The sequence below is a fragment of the Vigna radiata genome, chromosome 7, assembly GCF_000741045.1.
Source record: "Vigna radiata var. radiata cultivar VC1973A chromosome 7, Vradiata_ver6, whole genome shotgun sequence".
Lineage (NCBI taxonomy): Eukaryota > Viridiplantae > Streptophyta > Magnoliopsida > Fabales > Fabaceae > Vigna > Vigna radiata.
This window is the reverse complement of record NC_028357.1, coordinates 44,681,229-44,699,854: the sequence shown is the minus strand read 5'-3', so window position 1 is coordinate 44,699,854 and position 18,626 is coordinate 44,681,229. Positions and strand designations below refer to the sequence as shown.

General features: G+C 29.2%; 1 protein-coding gene across 4 annotated transcripts; it reads right to left on the bottom strand.

The window, feature by feature from the left end:
• Window positions 1–720: 720 nt before the first annotated feature.
• LOC106769196 (diacylglycerol kinase 7) lies at window positions 721–7,502 on the bottom strand. Of its 4 annotated transcripts, none has more exons than XM_014654705.2 (13): window positions 7,375–7,502; window positions 6,834–7,257; window positions 6,321–6,443; window positions 5,786–5,923; window positions 5,618–5,703; window positions 5,247–5,334; window positions 4,589–4,664; window positions 3,938–4,020; window positions 3,597–3,667; window positions 2,719–2,796; window positions 2,045–2,132; window positions 1,776–1,892; window positions 721–1,211 (listed from the first exon to the last, which is right to left on the bottom strand). In XM_014654705.2, the coding sequence occupies exons 2-13, from the start codon at window positions 7,167–7,169 to the stop codon at window positions 1,050–1,052; spliced, it is 1,446 nt and encodes a 481-aa protein (XP_014510191.1). In that variant the 5' UTR covers window positions 7,170–7,257; window positions 7,375–7,502; the 3' UTR covers window positions 721–1,049. The 4 variants fall into 4 exon arrangements, with proteins under 4 accessions (XP_014510191.1, XP_014510192.1, XP_022639592.1 ...); XM_014654706.2 differs by having other exon boundaries at window positions 6,834–7,267; window positions 7,375–7,498; XM_022783871.1 differs by having other exon boundaries at window positions 6,834–7,267; window positions 7,368–7,439.
• Between the last annotated feature and the right edge of the window lie 11,124 nt (window positions 7,503–18,626).

Genomic DNA, 18,626 nt, shown 5'->3' with positions numbered 1-18,626 from the left:
GAAAAGAAACAATAAATCTTGAGTGATTTAGATTGATATTTATTTTTCAAGAAAAAATTTAAAATTTTGATTTGATGAATTTTTTTTTGTTGACTAAGTTTTCGAACCGTGTGGAGAAAGTTTGATTGATTTTATACATCACTATGTTTCTACAACGACTTAATTGGGCAGAAATTGGTTCTTTATCAAACTGATAAGCCCGGTCCAATCATAAGAACTATAGTTACATATGTAAGATTTATGAAATATTATCGGTAAAATTACACACATCATTTGACAGTATTATTAAATCAATATCTTTCTAGACTCTTTTGAGTTTCAACAATAACTCGAACTCAAAACTATATTTTTTAAAAACTGTCTTCATTTCTCATTTGAATAACTTTCTTCAATTTTAAATAACTTGAGTTTGTAGACCAACATTAAAATAATATTATTATTGATAAACAACCTTCATGAACACGCTTAACTTTTTCTCAATTGAAAGTATTTAATAATCACTAGTCTTCGTAATACGCAAATATGACTATGACGTGGCTTTAGATAGATTTTAGTTTAAGTATTGGTAAAAGAGAAAAATACATCAAAAAATTAAATTATAGTCTAATTTTAGCTTACGAAAACAATATTTTATTTTATTTTATTTTTATGTTTTCATAAAAATTTATAGAAATTATACCAGAAAATTTCTATAAATCTAGTTCTGTAAACACCATAATATAACTTGACATCTTAAATATTACATTCCTGCCAAATAAATAGTTCATTAGCCAAAAAAAAATAAAAAATTCCGCAACTTTTCCATACAAATATAATGGAGAGCCAATGCTCAGGATTACATATACATATGCCTTCCATGACTACCGCCAGCTATGGAAACCATCAAAGAATTATTCTCCACTAAGCATAAACAAGATTTTAATAAAACAAAAAGACTTATTTTATACAACAGCAAACTTTCCATATATCGGACAGCCAATTCCTAAGATTGCACATAATATAAAAGCCTTTCATGAATTCCAGCTGTGGAAAAGCCAACCACCTAAGAATTACTTTTTCCCACTGATAACAAGTGACTGGAAAGGCTCCCTCTTTATATCCACGAATGTGGTGAACTCCTTGCTCAATGGCTGCTTCCAGGGTTCTCCGTCCATTTGCATATAGGCATTTTTCCACCGTCCACCTCTCACTTCCAACCGAATAGCTGAAGCCTAAAAGATATAAAATAGAATTGAACAATCATGAAAAACCAGTGGTGGTGTATTGATCACTGAGAAAGACAATTTCACAACGCAAATCATGGCAATATAAAGAATAAGGAAGACCAAGACCATTCCATTTCAGAGAGGTGGGCTATGACCAGACTTGCGAACAAATTTCATACAAAAGAAAAGAGAAAGAACCCTCTACTCTGGCAGACAGGAAAAAGGTTTTTCACTATATGGTCATTGAATTTCCAATCGGCTAGCTTTTTTCTCACCACCTTTTTCCCAGAAAAACACTTGAGCGGGGGAATCAAGATATACTAGGTTTCTTGGTTGAGGTGCTCAAAATCATATATCTGACGTTTATAACTATATCTTTCCATATTCTATTAGCCATATACAAGTGAAGATGATCAACACAGATGCAGAACAGTATGAGACTCTTCAGATAAAAAAAGCCAAGGCAAATGGGTTATTATTTAGAATGTATTAACCTCTCAGACAAAAGCAGTCAAGGTCAGGGAACCTAGGTAAGCAATTCACTCAAACACAAACAATAAATTGTGGTACCTGAGCTAGGTGCTTTGCAGATATCAGTTCAACCATGACAAACGATGCATGCCATCCTTGTTTTAAACCAAATATTTCCAAGAGCCCATCAGCAACATCAGCTTCAACAAAGCCTCTCTGAAATCGCATCAAAAAGTCTATTCAGTCAAACAATTAATTTGGAATAACCCTAAGTATGTATCTCTAGATCTTTTTTATAAATGAAAGGAACACGAGATTGGATGCTTTCATATCATCACCTTAATAAGGTATTATCTCATGCAACATACCTTTTCCAAATACTTTGGTTTTGGTTTACCCCATGGATTTCTCCCACTTCCATAGCTATGAAGATTCAGAGCTACTATTGCCCTTACACTGAAAGGAATAACGTAACTACGTCATGAAAAGTGGAACAAAACAAAAATTTCACAAGAGATATTGAGTTGTGACTCTTGCTAAATTACTTTGCAGTAAAATTTAACTAATTCAAATTTCCAAAATCTATATGAACGACAAAGACATGCACACTTCAAAAACTACAAATGTTACAAGGCAAGGATTCCTTGGATAGAACTATTCCAGAATCTAAGCAAAAGATGGAATTTTTATTGATCAACCTAAAATCCCTATTGTGGTGCCAAGGTGGTAGCAGCCTTACATTAGGGTTGGAAGATACAAAATAAGAGATTTCCCAAGATATTCGAGACACTGCAACTCTGCCCACTTCACACTTTCCCAAATGAAATTAATTTCTCTCTCAACCACCTCTTTATTTAGAGGCCATACCCTTTATTTCTAATACTATCTAAGCCTGCCCAACTAACCAAACCAACTCCCTTACCAACGAACACCTAAATAATTACTAATAGGTACCTATCATCAGCCTGTCTTTAAAACATTGATTTGATTACCACTTGAAAATATGCAACAGCAACAATTACCCCATAGATGAGAAATGTACCTTGTAGGAATTGCAATCTGCTCCCACTCTGAGCTATTGATCCTTTTGATATGCATCCGCAAAATGTTTTTAAGTCCCCTAATGACAGAAAGGATGATTATGATTATACCAATGAGGAATATTCTAATTAGCTATTAACTCAGTCTTCTTCCTTTACTATAAAATAAAAATAACATGTCTAATTTTCAATATAAATAATCATAATACAATTTCATCTCTAATGATAACTCGTATGAAATCAATGGAAAGAAACTACACATCACCATAAATCCAAAGACATCATTCTACTTATTTGTCACAAAACAGATTAAGACACAAGACTCATGCTGGAAACAGAAGAATAATCAAATTGGCGATGCATGGTGGAGTGTGAAATGGCTCTTCTCAACTTAAATTATCCAATCTTGTGTTTATAAGAAGCAAGGGCAAAAAAATTGAAGGGGAGAATTTCTCTACTTTTCAGCAGTAGTGTAAAATTATATTCAGCTTGCACTCAAAAGGTGAAATCATGTCAAGTCAAACAGATGGGATTATGCATTCTCTCATGTACAAATTTCACATGACAAGGTCAAGTTATGGAACATGCTGTGTCTCTCTCTAGTCATTGAAAAAGTGGGGTCCGACAAAAATAATAGAGAAACAGACACGAAACATGCATATGTTGAGAACCCGTCAGCAGACAGAAGTATGGGTTGAAAATATCATTTGTCCACTCATACTTCCAATTCCTCACATTAACAAAAGAATAATTATCGTTGCAATAGTAAACTTCTTTTTGTTTTCCAATGAAGAGTAATATCTGTTTCACATACGGTGAAAAAAACAAGAATAAAACAGCTTTAGCTCTGAATAAAACAGCTTTAGCTGGCATATCTTACCTTAGACCTGGATCACTAACGCAAGGTGTGAAAAACCAGCCTTGTGTGCAGCTGTAACCTGAGTATATAATCTGCACCCAAAAAGAAACGGATTTATTAATGATCACAATCCATTATTGACCACAAACTATTCTATCATTTTTTAGGAGTGGTAGCTATTAGACTGTTAACACTTGTGCTAAGATTTCAATCTCAAATACAGCGTGCAGCAAAGGGGGAAAAAAGAGAAGAAAGAACATGGATTACCATTTAAAAACTGTAACATGTAATTAAGTAAACTAAAGCAAGCAAGAAAGAAGGTAACTAATAAAACACGTTACACAACTCCATAGCTTTAATACCTTATTCGAAATTGGACCGCTTGCAAGATAAGGTTTTTCATTTCGTAGATGATGGAAACCATAAGCCACTTGGGCATCCATTCCTGTAGAGGATAACAAGATATTCTATGAATGCTTAGAAATACAGATTAGAGATTCAATTGAGCTGTCTGAAAACATTTCCATTCCATCAACCACCCAAAAGCCAAGAAAGTTGTAAACACACTCATAAACAGGTGAAGAAAACCAAAAAAAATAAAAAATAAAAAATCCGAGGTATAAAGGAATTCTCAATTATGTTCAGTGGGGCAATCCCATGGCATGGCCAAATCTTGCTTAAGCGCCTGAAGCCACTGTAGCACAAAATAGTTGTAGGCCTAATAGCCAAACTTCAGGCATTAAAAATATGAGCAGCATGCATGATAAGTCAGTAACTCCATTCTTGCAATACTCCCTAGGATGCATCAATACCATTCAAGGAGCAATTTGGTTTTAAAATAACACGTCATACAACTAACATATAGTATCACATGTAATGTAGTAACTTCTTTCTCAATAATTAATCTCAACTACCATCTAAGGCACTAAAAATCTAAAATAGACATGATACCATCTCCAGAAATTTTCATTAAAGTGACCAGTATAACACTACTAATGTACATATTAAAGTACCTATGCTAAAGTAATTATAGTACACGCCTTCGTAACTTGCAACTGTCTCTGGTAGTGCTCCCTTAATTTCAAAGTTCTGCAGAGAACAGACACAAAAAATTGCATATTACAACTCCCCAACAGCAACAATCGAGGAAAAAAGTTACAGAAAAGAGGGAAAAGTTGCATGCTGAAGCAATATTTTGCAATCTTATCCAAATTTACAGTAAATAGAGAGTTGAAACAACCATCATGTAAAGAATCAAATTCGATCGGAGTGACACTCTAGAAAGACCTTGACAAAGCCAATTGTATAAAAAATGATGGGGCATATGCTGTACAGAAGTATATTTTGATTAAAATTTATAGCATAAAAATAACCAATGGGTCATCGTATTTACTAAACTTGATATTCATTATTTGGGTAAGAAGTTGGGATTTCAGGAAAAACATAAATATCACCAAATATTATTACTAATCTAATCCTTTGATACCTATATATGAAGGATGTCCATTTGGGAAACAAAGACAACACTGACCTAATCTGCCTCCTATATAGGAAGGATGTGTGCATTTGGGAACCACATACTCTATGCTCAAGAAAAACAACCAAAACAAGCCTAACAAATTCATATACACTGCTAAAACGCATTAATGATATGAGAAACCAGACAATAACCTGATCAAGAGTGAACTGTTCTGTAGGCTTCAAACAGTGCGGTAGCTTCACAGATGTGCCTTCTGGCATTGCAAGTGAAACTCGCCAACTGCAATTTAAAAAATATTATACCAATTTAATATATGTGAGCCACAAATCAAAGAGAACTGAATAAAACTATATCTCCTTATAAAACACAAATTCCACAGTTCTAAAAGTTCATATATAGAAGATGCCCAAATAATTTTAATTTACAGTCGTCGTACTCTATCTGAAACTAACGATGGCAAAAGCTGAAAAACAAACTCATTTCATTATGTGACTTCATATCCACCATCACACTTAACTCAGTAAAGGAAAAACATATAAACTATATACAAAATACACAAAACCTATCTAAACGGTTAACACTCCCAGTACTAGCCCTTTGAAGAGTTCTCTTAATAGCAGACCTCCATGCAAACGGAAATGACCCACCCTGAAGAATATCAGAAAGACAGATTAGTACAGTAGATTCAACTTTCATTTAACCCATTGTTTCCGGGTGTATGGAGGCTTACCCAATCGAAACTCCTAGAAAGGTCATTGCCTGTCCCCAGCGGTATGATCCCTACAGGAGGAACTGGATCTCGAGCCTGTGTGCGAAGTTCTGTCAGACATCCTAATACCCAACCAACTGTACCATCACCTCCAGCAACCTGCCGAATCAACCAGTTTTGAGATTGCCAAAATATAGTAATGTCCTATCAAATATTTGAATCCAGTACATACTACAATTCCCATTATGTGTAATCAATCACATTTTTAACTTAGAAATTAAAGAAATACTACATAACCAATCACTTGTCACCTTATCTATTTCAGTTTTATTTAGGAGGGAAAAATATAATAAGTAACAAAAATCCTCTTCTAATTATAATAACTTCCATTTTCTTAAATCAAGAATGCACAACGGAAAGAAACCAAATACGGGAAGTTTGGAAAATAGTCTTTAAATGATATGTGGTGTAAGAATCATGACAACTTAAGCAATCACACGCTATACTTTATACCGAATGAATTGTAATGCATGTTCCAGTTCTCGAATCAACATACCATAACCCTAATTTTTTCACGAGTTTCTTTGGCACAAGAATCACCAAGACTCGCCAACATCTCCAGACAACTCAATCCATACCGTACGAATTCATGAGGCTTCACATCTGATAAGTCAAATACCTGCACCGTACAACCAAACAACAATCACGATATGTAAAGACGAACAAAGTTATAGAGAAAATAATAACGGAAGTAAAAATTCGAACCACGAAACCATGTCTACAGATTAACTTGAATTTCACATACGCGTCAAATAAAAAATAAAAAATAAAAACAGTTATGTAACAGGACACGGTGATTCTCAAAACATTTGCATTGTCTATGACCAGTAGAATCCTTCAAAATGAAACTTCTTCTCTCATTTCAGAAGTTTCAGCGTCTCATTAACAAGATCCAATTGATTTCACGGTTTCCTCTGTTTAGCGACAAGTGATTCGGAAAAACATAGATTATAACGACAGAACGACAGCGAAATTTTAAACACGCGCAAGCAATTTACAACAGCAGTACCTGCTCCTCACTCATGAGTTGCTGCAGTCTCTCCTTGAGAGCGGGCCCGTGGCGGCCGCCGCTGCGGGAGTTGATGAAGACGACCATGGGATAGGCCGGGGCGGCGGAATCCTCGCCGTCAGCGCGGTTAATGTAGCGGGACTCACCGGCGGCGGGGTCCTGAAGACGAATGGAATCACGCATTGCGTAGCGCAGGTAGCGCGGCATGGTGAGCTGCTTCTTCAACTCTTCCTTGTCAATTCGCATCCCGGACAGACCGCAACCGCGAAACGACTCGACAATCGACGACCGCACCGCTATCTTATTCGTCTCACCAGTCGCCGCCGGCGATCCCATCTTCTTCTTCTCTGTCCTTTTCTCTCGGCGACCGCTGGATTCCTTTCTTCTTTGAGGCAAACCCTCTGGTTCGCCTCTCGTATGCACTCTGCACAAAACTTAAATCAAAAGAGGAATCAGTTTATATTTTTATTGTGATATCATAATTTATGAATACTGAAACAAAAAGAAAAAAAAAAAGTGCATGTGTGAAGCAACTCTTGACCCTCAAGGCAGTATTTCCAGCGCGCAGGCAAAGAAGAAAGTCCAACCAGTAAATTTGAGTTGGATTGGAAGCACGCCAATTTTATAATTTATATTCGAAAAATAAATAAATAAAATGTTGTGGAAACACTTTTTCTTGTGGGGTGGGGAAAATGGCCCCTCACTTTACCGGTATTTACACAAAAGGAGTTATTTCTCCAACTCACACGTCCCCACCATACACATGCCTTTTCGTTCATTATTACTCTCTAGATCATTTCAAATTCTTTATACGAATAGTAACATTTAACCAGTTATTTCCTGTAATGATGTAACTCTCTGGAATGATAAATAATAATACGCGTACCGTTTCTCTTCATTGCTGGGTGATAGCAATGTTTTAATTGAACCATCCATCTTTTTCTCAAATCTCCAGTGTGTGTTGACGAGCACACCATTACTCAAGAGCGTTTGGCTGGGCAATTGCATGGTGCTCTTGAGAATGGTGGCTCACGGAAAACAAGAGAATATTCACAGAGGAAACTCTTCTTTGATGTACAGTTTTTATGTATAACTTGTTCTGTCTTTGGTCAATTACGAGTCTTCGACACAGAACAACACAGCTCATATCTACAATCGCAATCCTATTTTAGTTAAACAATAACCGTAATTTATTTTTACTAATGCTCCTAAGAGTTGGCTGCCAACTCAACTATTTCAAATTCCAAAAATTAATTTACCATCTTTTTCCCTTTTAAAAAATATACCACAATTTTGCAGAATGCTAATTTTGTAGAATAAGTGTCAAATACACTGTAATTCATTTTAGATATTAAAACTTTAAATAATAATGTTAACAAAAATCACTTTATCCTATTTTAGAAAACCGGCTTGGTGTTATACTTATATTTGGTAGATCAAGTTGACCATTTTCTTTCCCAATTATTACTTGCTGAATGTAATAAAAAAACTAAAAATATTTACTAACTATACTACAAATACATACTAAATTAATTACTAAAATAAAATAATAATGCGACATTACTTAACTAACTAAATAAATAATTAGTTTTTTTTTTATTCAAAACTGAAAGTTATTCATTTTCTACTATTAAAATTTCCAGCGTGAGCTGTATTAAAACAAAAAACGCCTTTTTATACTTATAGGTATAATGTATTTTCATTAATTTGATGGTGATGAATAATCAATTTTGTTTATGGTGAAAATAAAAATAATAAAGAATTATTTATGAGAAATAAGGCCATCAGTGTATGATATCTGAATACAATACATCATTTATTTTTCATTAAGTATAAAAGTATGCTAGTGACAAAGATGTTTTACCTTTTTTTTTAGACATTTCATATTTGTTTTTAACTTAACACGATTTAATATAATTAGATTATATTAGATTTCATTTGTGATCTAGTCAAATCTGACATAACTTAAACTAGTTCACTTTTATATGATATGGGTGATATGTTTAATATAAATGACCTCATATCCACTCCTATACTTAATTTAGCCATAAATATGTCTTAATATTTTATTTGGATATGTTCGTAGTAAAAATAAGTAAACAATCTTAATCATTAACAACAAAAATTAACTTTTCGTTTGTAAAAAAAAAAAAAATTGCTTTATGGATATAAAAGATTTGAAATTAATAAATAATGGATAATTTATTTATTTTATGTCATAAGTTGTAAATAAAAAAATAAAATATTTTTTATTGATAGAAACATTATTTATTTATTATAACCTTAAATTTCCTTACTTGTTATTTTAAGCAGGATTTTATCCCCTTTTATGATTATGTTAGGAAGGTGTCGATTTTAGAGTAATGTTATCCCATGTAGATCATAGCAAACATGCCTTTTAGAATTTAAGTTTTGCACTTTAGTTTTTGTCGCATGTGGGGGTTAGAGTTAATGCATGCCTGATCTCACTTAAAAAAAATAATTGTTAGTATAGAATTATAGAATATGTGTAGTTTATGGATCATGTTTCCTAAAAACAAGTTTTGGTTTTTTAATTTTGAAATAATTTGTGAAATAATTTTGATTATAATAATGATTTTTACTTTAGACCGTAACGTGTCACCATTAATAGGAAGCTTCTCAACGAATACCAAACAAGTCTGACAAAGATAAATTAATGGAACTAATACCAGACAACCATAAGAAAACGCATTAAATGAAGATTACCATTTACAATGATTTAAATTGGAAAAGAACCACGAAGTGGAATTTCCAAATCAAAATAATGAAGTCAATGCTGTAATCCAGTACAAGGGTTATTGTTGCAGAAGGTGTAGTGATCTGTCTATACAGCCTGGTGTATATTATAACTATATTCCACTTAAAGGAACTTGCGGCTGCAATATTTTTTACTATCATTTATCGGGAAAAAGGACAAATTTAATCAAAATACACAAATTTCTTAAAAATAAAAAAGTAATTATAGAAAATAAAATTGCGGAAACTTTAGCACTGTATTAATGTTTCCAACTAAAGTTTTGTCATGGGTTATTTAATTTACGGTACTGTTTCCCACAAAGGAATGCATTGATTTTCGAAAAAATGATACGGAAAAAAAATAATAAACCACCAGCACACCTTCCATTCTTACATACGAGAAAATTCAATTACGAAAAATTAAAAAAAAAAAAAAAAAAAAAAACACCAGCAGACCTTCCATTCTCACATTCGAGAAAATCCGAAAAAAGTATTCCTTATAAATTTACAACAATTTATAGTCAAAATAATTTATAATCGAATAAACAAAACTGATTAAAATTAAATAAAAAGCAATAAAATATTTATTCTTTTATTCTGATATTATAAATAATTAAAATATATAAATATAAGTAAAAATGAAATGATAAATTAAATAAAATTATCAATTCAAATTTTGATGTTTTTAATATATTTTTATTTTTAAATACAACTTTTTACAAATTAAATCTATTATAAATTTTCATCTCACTTTTTATTCTCTTTCTCTCCATAAACAATATCATTTTTTTTCTTTTTTTTTTCTTCATTTCCTTTATTTTTTTCACTATCTAAAATTGACTTTCCATCCAAACACATCTTTAAAAGAATATATATATATATATATATATATATATATATATATATATATATATATATATATATATATATATATATAGAGAGAGAGAGAGAGAGAGAGAGAGAGAGTCGTCAAAATGGGTCACAACCTGTGAGCCAACCCGGCCCGTCATGGGTTCGGGCCGGGTTGGGTTTGAAAAATACAATCCACTTACATGCGGATCAGATTTTAACCCGGCTCATTTAAACCCGGCTCATGCGGGTTGAACCCGTGGTGAGCCGGGTTGGCCCACCAACCCACCTACTTAATTTAATTTTTTTAATTTATTATTTTATTTATGAAACCCTAAAAAATAAAATACTTTCTTCACTCACTTATACCAAAAAAGTAACCTTTGATCTCACAAATCACGTACTTGCTCACTTTCAAGGAGCAGGTAAAACACCCTTTCTTTTTTTCTTCTCTTTTCTCCACATTTTTGTTTTCTCACTTCTCTTTCTTTTTTTTTTCAAAAACCCTATAATGACAAAAATAGGGGTTTGCGAATTTGTTTTTTTGTTCTGGGGGATTTGAAGACATGGAATGATTTTTTTCATATTGTGACATGCTTGTATCAGATTTTGTTCATTTTATTTAAATAATTTAAGTATATATTATTTGAACAAACTCTTTTTGATATCTTTGAATTTGGGAAATTATGTTACCGATTAAACCATTAATTTTTTGTTGATGTTGTTGAGTACTGGTTCTTTTTTTTTTTACTAATATTTTTTTATTGATTGTCGAAATTGTTCTGATATTAGAAAAATCTTTATTAGTGAATTTGGAGACAACAAGAACAAGGGTCAAGGGTTACAACAAAAACAAAAAATGATGAATATATAATAAACTTATTTGTATGTTTCTGAAAATTGTTTAAATTTAAATTACAGAAAGTTTGTATTTTTTTTATTTTAAAAAAAATTATAATTAAATGGGCTAGTGAGCCAACCCTTTTACCCACCAACCCGTGGTGGGTTGAGCCGGGTTGAAGTTTTTCTGGCTCGCTAATAAATGAGTCGGGTTGGATTGACTCACTAAGTGACCAACCTGTGATGGACTGGGCAGGTCGAGCCAGGTTACCCGTTTTGATAGCTATATATATATATATATATATATATATATATATATATATATATATATATATATATATAGGTACAGAGAGGATATAACAGCAAAAAGTGTTTTTTGTTTTAAATAAGAAGCGCGGTGTACATAAGAAAGAGATGTTTGACATTAGAAAATTATAATTTATATTAACTATTACAAAATTTTAATTAAAAGAATATAATTGTGAGCTGTTTAAAATTTATAAAATATATTTCATTAGATCAAAATTGAAAATATTTTGTTAACAGTACAGATCACGAGTCATATTTTCTGATGGACTCTTTAATTCACTTTTCCTTTATTAATAGCAAGTCTGTTTTACTTTAATTCAATAGGACAAGTCTGTTTCGTTAACTCTTTAATTCACTTTTTTTATAATAGCAATACGACATCTTTTCTTTTAAATTGTTTTCTAAATAATTAGTAACTATAAATAAAATACCAGATAAAAAAATATTGAGGAAATCGTGGTAATGTTCTCATTTATGGTCGCAAAACTAATGCTTTTGTAAGCAAATATATGAAATCATTGCTATGCAGGACCACTAGGGGCACAGTGATAACCACATCGTACCAATACCCAACAAATAAAAAATATATTATTTTAATAACATTTTTTAATAATTATTTTATAAGATATGTATCGTAATTTTATTGATTTGTTTGAATTTACTTTTAAAAAAATATTTGAAACAGATAATAATAAACTATCAGTTGTAAATAAATTGTAAAAAAAAAATTAAAAAAAAAAACTTTTTTCACAACGCAGATAGAATTAATAATAGAGACACTACAATTTTAACCTAAAAAATATCTCTTTGCAAAAGATAAAAAAATGTGGGTTGGAAAAATGCTGTAAAAAGCATCAGTCACTCAAACGGAAAGTGTTCCTGTGGGAAAATATATAGTTGTCTAGAAAACTCATTTGATTTTAAATTCTTCATCTTCACTCACGATTGATTAATCTTTTCTACCTATTTTACGTTTTGATTTACCAACAATAAAAAGTCATATATTGAGAGTGCTCAACAATATTTTGTGTTACACATTACATTCTTATGACATCAAAATAATGTTTATAACACCATGTATTTCTAATTAATTAATCTTTGTATTTTAAAATATTTTAGTTCAATGTTGGTTCTTGATCTTAGGGGTTTCAGTATTGATTTTTAAGTATGTGGATAATAGTTATAACAGTAATATATAATAGTTATAACAGTAATATAAGATAAACAATCATATCAATAATAAATATTTTTATGTAATTATTTATTTTTATTATTTGTAATCCCTCTTTATTTTAATAAACATTGAAAATGATTCTATATCGTTAATGTTGGTTTAGTTATTGTCTAATTATAATGTTTGATTGTGGATGTTTATTATAGTTAGGTTACTTATTTAAAAATTGTATATGATTGTGTTGAGGTGTTATTCACCTTACTTAGTACTTTTCGAAAAAACCAGTCTAGTGCTTTTAAGTTTTACATGATGTTTCGAGGCAATTTAGTATTTCTCAACCTTCTATAATACTTTCTAACAATACTAGTATTTCCTTACAATATGAGTGCTTCTCAATTTTGTTTGATACTTTTCAACAAGATTAATATGTTAGCAAAACCATTTGTTAAGAAATATTTGTAATTTTGACCAAATCTCATGATATATTATTTTAAAGTTTCAACCATAATAACATAATGAAATTGCGATACTATGATGTAATGAAAAGTTAGTCTCATATTAATCAACTAGTTAGGGTTGTAGTTTTTTAAGTTTATACTAACTTTTATTAAAAACTTTTGGAGAGTTATGACCTTGATGATTTAGTTTCCCTTTTTCCTAACTATGGTGTAGTGCTAATTGTTAATGGTTTTCATTGTTTTATTTAAAGACAGAAAATTATACATTCCACATCTTATAGTTATTGAAAACTATTTATGATTTCACATACGAAAACTAATTCTGTTTACCATATTATATCAATTGGAGATATAGGTATTTAGTCTAATTGCCTTGTATTCATTTAAATAAAATGTTATCAATATTTATTTCTTGTTTTTCTTATATCATCCTATCATTCAGGGTGGGATCAAGCAGGGATGAACTGTAATGGTGACAGAGGGGCCTTGGCCCCTCAATTTTTTTTTTATATTTATATAAATTAATATATAATTCAAATTAGTTATTTTAAATTTTAATATATTTTATATATTTGACATCTTCAAAAAAAAAATTATATTATTTTTATAAATATTTTGACATTCCTAAACCAAGTTCAAGGTTCAAATAGATAAAATTCTTACTTTTAGATCTTAAAAAAATACTTAAATTTTTTTTAGTATTAATTGTTTTCAATCTCTATAAATAAATATATCAATTTTTTTATTTTTGTTTCTTTCTTCTTCCTTCTTCCTGTTATGCAGGCTTACGTTAACGTGCTTTTGTCATCGTGTCTTTGTATGATAGTATAAATAGTATATTATTCGTTTTAGTTTTATGATACTTATTTTTTTTATTTGTAATAGATAATAAAATCATAAAAAATCAACTCTAAACAACAAAGATTAAAGCAAATACTATTAAATAGAAGGAAAAAAAATTCCATACAACAAAGGTAAAAAAAAAAAAATATCCAAAAAAACATTAATAAGGAGAAGACAACTAACACTGGGTCAATTAGTTCATCAAGGACCGGCCTAATGCGGGTAACAACAAAATTATATAAATGGTTTATAGATTCTTTAGTGTTTGGTACTATGTTGATTTTTAAATATTAAGTTTTAATTATATCAATTTATATTGTTTTAAATTTTAAAAAATTAGCACTTTCTCGCTCTTTTGTTTTATTTTTTTAATTGCGAACTAATTAAAATCAAACACTTTTGATAGACAGAAATAATTAGAAGAAATAGTTAATGTATTTTTAAAATGACTTTTTCTAGATTTATTTTTAACAATAGATTTACGAGTCATTTAAATTATAGTTGATTTTTTTTTTAAGTATAATAATAATTTTTTAACATTAGCACCTGTATTCTTTTTTTCTTTCCGGTTAGTCTTTCAAATATAAAAGCTAGAAGCACATGTTGATACATAAAAGTATTAACACTACAACTTTACTATTGTGATATTGATAAACTAGTAGAACTTAAATATATTGTATAACTTAAACATACTCATTCTCTATGGTTTTTTTTTATTAGCCTCTTTTGTCATATAAAAATTATATTATATGAGTGTAATTTGTTTTCTATTTGACAGTAATGATAATAATTAATATCATTAATGAAAACACAAACATAAATATGTTTATCTATTTTATGTTATGGAATAAAAATACAATTATTAAAATATTTTTTTATTTTTCTATATATTAATAAGTATACTAATTTTAAGTATAATATTTTTTATACATATTTGAAACCAACCTATAATCTATTTTTATGATGACTAAATTTAATATATATTAGTTAAAGTTTAAAATATTAAACAAATTTGAAACCAACCTATAATCTATATATACGGATATGTGATATAATAAAAGACCTTAGATAGATGTTATAATATATATATATATATATATATATATATATATATATATATATATATATATATATATATATATATATATATATATATATATATATAAAAGAGATTATTCTTTCAGATTTTATATTTTGTTTTTAATTTTATTTTCTAAATATTTTTTCAATTTAAATGAGACCGTTTTAATAATATATTAAAAGTAAAATGTTTTTAGACAAAAAGAATTTTCATATTTTTTAATCGGATAAAAACACATACTATTTTTATAGTTATTTGAGAAAATAAAACTCATCCCGATAATTGAGAATCCTTTTAGATATTTCTTACCATTCTTAATAGCTGTCCTTTCAACATCAACAACTACCTGTCGCCACTAAAAACGTACTATGTTTTCTTTTCCATTATTATGTGGGTCAAAAGTGAAATTTTAATGAAACAAATTTAACAAATTAAAGTTAACTCGTGTAGGCTATGTTCTTTTGAGGGAGATGATTTGAATGGGTTTGAGAGTAATTTTTTTTGTTATTTTTTTGAGTGGATTTGTGAGTAATTGAGAGGGGGTTTGGAAGTAAAGTTTGTAAAAATTAGTGTAAGATTTGATTGATGTTACAGATGAAAAAATTTATTTAATTGATCAAAATTGAAGATTACCAAAATGTCTCTAATTATTAAAGTAATAAAATATAAATGTTAATATTATATTTAATTATAAAAATATTTATAAAAAGTAAAAAAATTAACGTTAATAATAATAATAATAATATATTATTTTATTATTATTATTATTATTTATTATTATTATTATTATTATTATTATTATTATTCATGCTAAGAATCCATTTTAATCAAATATATTATATTAAGGGTAAAATTGGAATTGTAAATGATTCCTTGCAAATCAGCGCTGTGAAGGGAGGATTGAAATTTTGCTTCATCCCGCAAATCCACTCTTTTCATCGCCCACAAATCAATAAAAACGAACACGAAATTCATTGGAAATCCATCATTCCAAATCATCAGTAACAGTAAATCATTTGAAACGAACACGGCAGTAATGACGGGAAGATCTTAAACTATAATACTACAAACACTATGATAGTGTGACGTAATATAATATAAAAATAATTTTAAATGTTAAATAAGAAACAAGTTCATCATTTATCAATATTAATTTAAATATTGAAGGCAAATGTGTCAGAACCATAAAAGTGACGTGTGGTGGAGGGACAAATGTCTAAAAAATAAAGAGATTGAACATTTTATAGAAAATTCCAAATTAAGCTTATCTCATTATTTTTCAGAATTTGTATCTCTCTAAAACACAAGCTTCGATCTTTTCTTCTTTTTTTTCTGAAAATTTTTCTTTTTTACTTTATCTTTTCAACAATTAGGCACTGTTTAAGCAATCTGGAAGTCAAGATCATCTTTTTCTACCGATCAAAATCAAGTTTAGAGTCAGTAAATTCATTTTCTTCCTAGAAACTTTGTTTACTAGCACATGCAAACCAAGTTTCTGGTTGCATGTGTTCATCACCTTCTTATTCATACTTCTGGTCATATTTCTGATATTTTGGGTTGGTCTATTTTCACAAATCGGTGAACTATAGGTTCTAAGGATTTTCTGGTGTTGAGAGCAAAATTCCTAAAGTGGTAGAGTTGTTCGGCCCAGTTAAGAGGCAAGGGAAGCTAGTTAATTTAGTTGATAGGTGTATGATGTATGAAAATGTTGTTTGATGATGTTGCATGTATGTGAAATTGAATGTTTGTGTGTTCGGCAAAATTTGTGTGGGCTATTGAATACTATGGTCATGTTACCTTCATCTTTGCAAAATTCTAAGTACTATGTCGAGAGAATTGTGAGGAAGTGAAATGGTAAAAATGAAGAAATTGTGTTCGATGTGGTTTTGGTCTGGAGGGAGTATATGGACAAGTTGATTAGAATTGGTTAGAGCCTTTGAATTATTCAAAATTGTACCAAAAGTAGGAAATCTAACTTTCGGTCATTGAGTTCATGATTTTGCAGAATTTACTCACAAATCTGAGATGAAACTCTTCTAATGATGTTAGAAAGACTTAGATATTCTTAATTAATGTGTAAGGATGTATTTGATATAAGTTTGGAGGATTAGAAGTTGGGAAAAATCAGTAAAGATTACTGTTGATCATAATTCTGCAAAATTATGCAATTCGCTAAGGGTCCTTCATTGACCATTCGACATCCTCTAGTGCTCGGTGTTAACTGAGTTATGCTATTGTGGATTCTCGGTTAATGACTAATTGGTCTTGTGCATAGTTTGTATCAGTATAGGATTTTTGTAAAGTTTTAATTTGTGGCTATTTTAAGTTAACTATACAGTTAACACTTTATAACTTAATTCTTAATTATATAATTGTTCTATTTTATTGTAAATGTAAGAACTCTTAAATATAGTTTACACCTATATTTTTGAGGTGTTACATGATGAATTTGGAGTGAATTTTTGTAATTTTTTTTTAACTTCGTCTTTCTCTCTTTGTTAAAACATTTGTAGTGGAGTTTATGAGTAAAAGCATTATTTTTGTGTGATTTTTAAAATAGGAATTGTTGAAAATTGCTAAAAATGTTTGTCTTTATCTCCTTATTAAAACAATTTCGGTGATAATTATTTACGAGTGAAAGTATTATTTTAGTTCAGGGAAGACAATAGATAATGAGTTTCATTATTTCATTTATTTCGTGGTAAAAATTCGTATTTACTAGGTATATAATTTTTGTTTCATTTCATACCAGTTATGTAACTCATATATCTGTATTCACTTATCACACATTTTTTTATATTTTTAATATCAATTAATTAATTTTTATAAAAATATCATAAAAAAATATAAAATTATCAAATATTCAATGTCAAATATTTAGAAATAAATTAAAACGGTATAAATTTTAAATCAATATTAAAAATAAAAAAATTAGAGTTAAATGATTATATAAAATATAATGTAATTGCCCATAAATAAAATTTCATACCAACCAAACAATCTATTAATTTTTAAAATATTAATGAAGCAAAGTTAATAAAGTTAAAAAGAAAAAAAATATTCAAATTTAAAAATATTTCAAATCTCTCTTTACTTTCTTCTTCTAAATTATAATGAAATATCTTTTTTATACATTAATAAATATTATAATACACTACATGAAATCACATATAAAAAAAATTAAACTAATAATAATTTAAATTTAGATATGGAATATTACAGTAAATGAAACATTTTTATATAATTGTGTTAGTAAATTTATAGAAATGAGTTAGAAAATAAAAATAATTATATAAAAATTATTAAATTAATATTCTACATGATAAAAGAATAATAAATAAATAATGATCAAAATACATAATAAGATAAAGGGTTAAATATGTTTTTAGTCCCTATACTTTGGGGCGATTTTGGTTTTATTCCATTTTCAAACTAAGGTATAATTTAGTCCTTCAATTTTAGAAAACTTTGGTTTTAGTCAT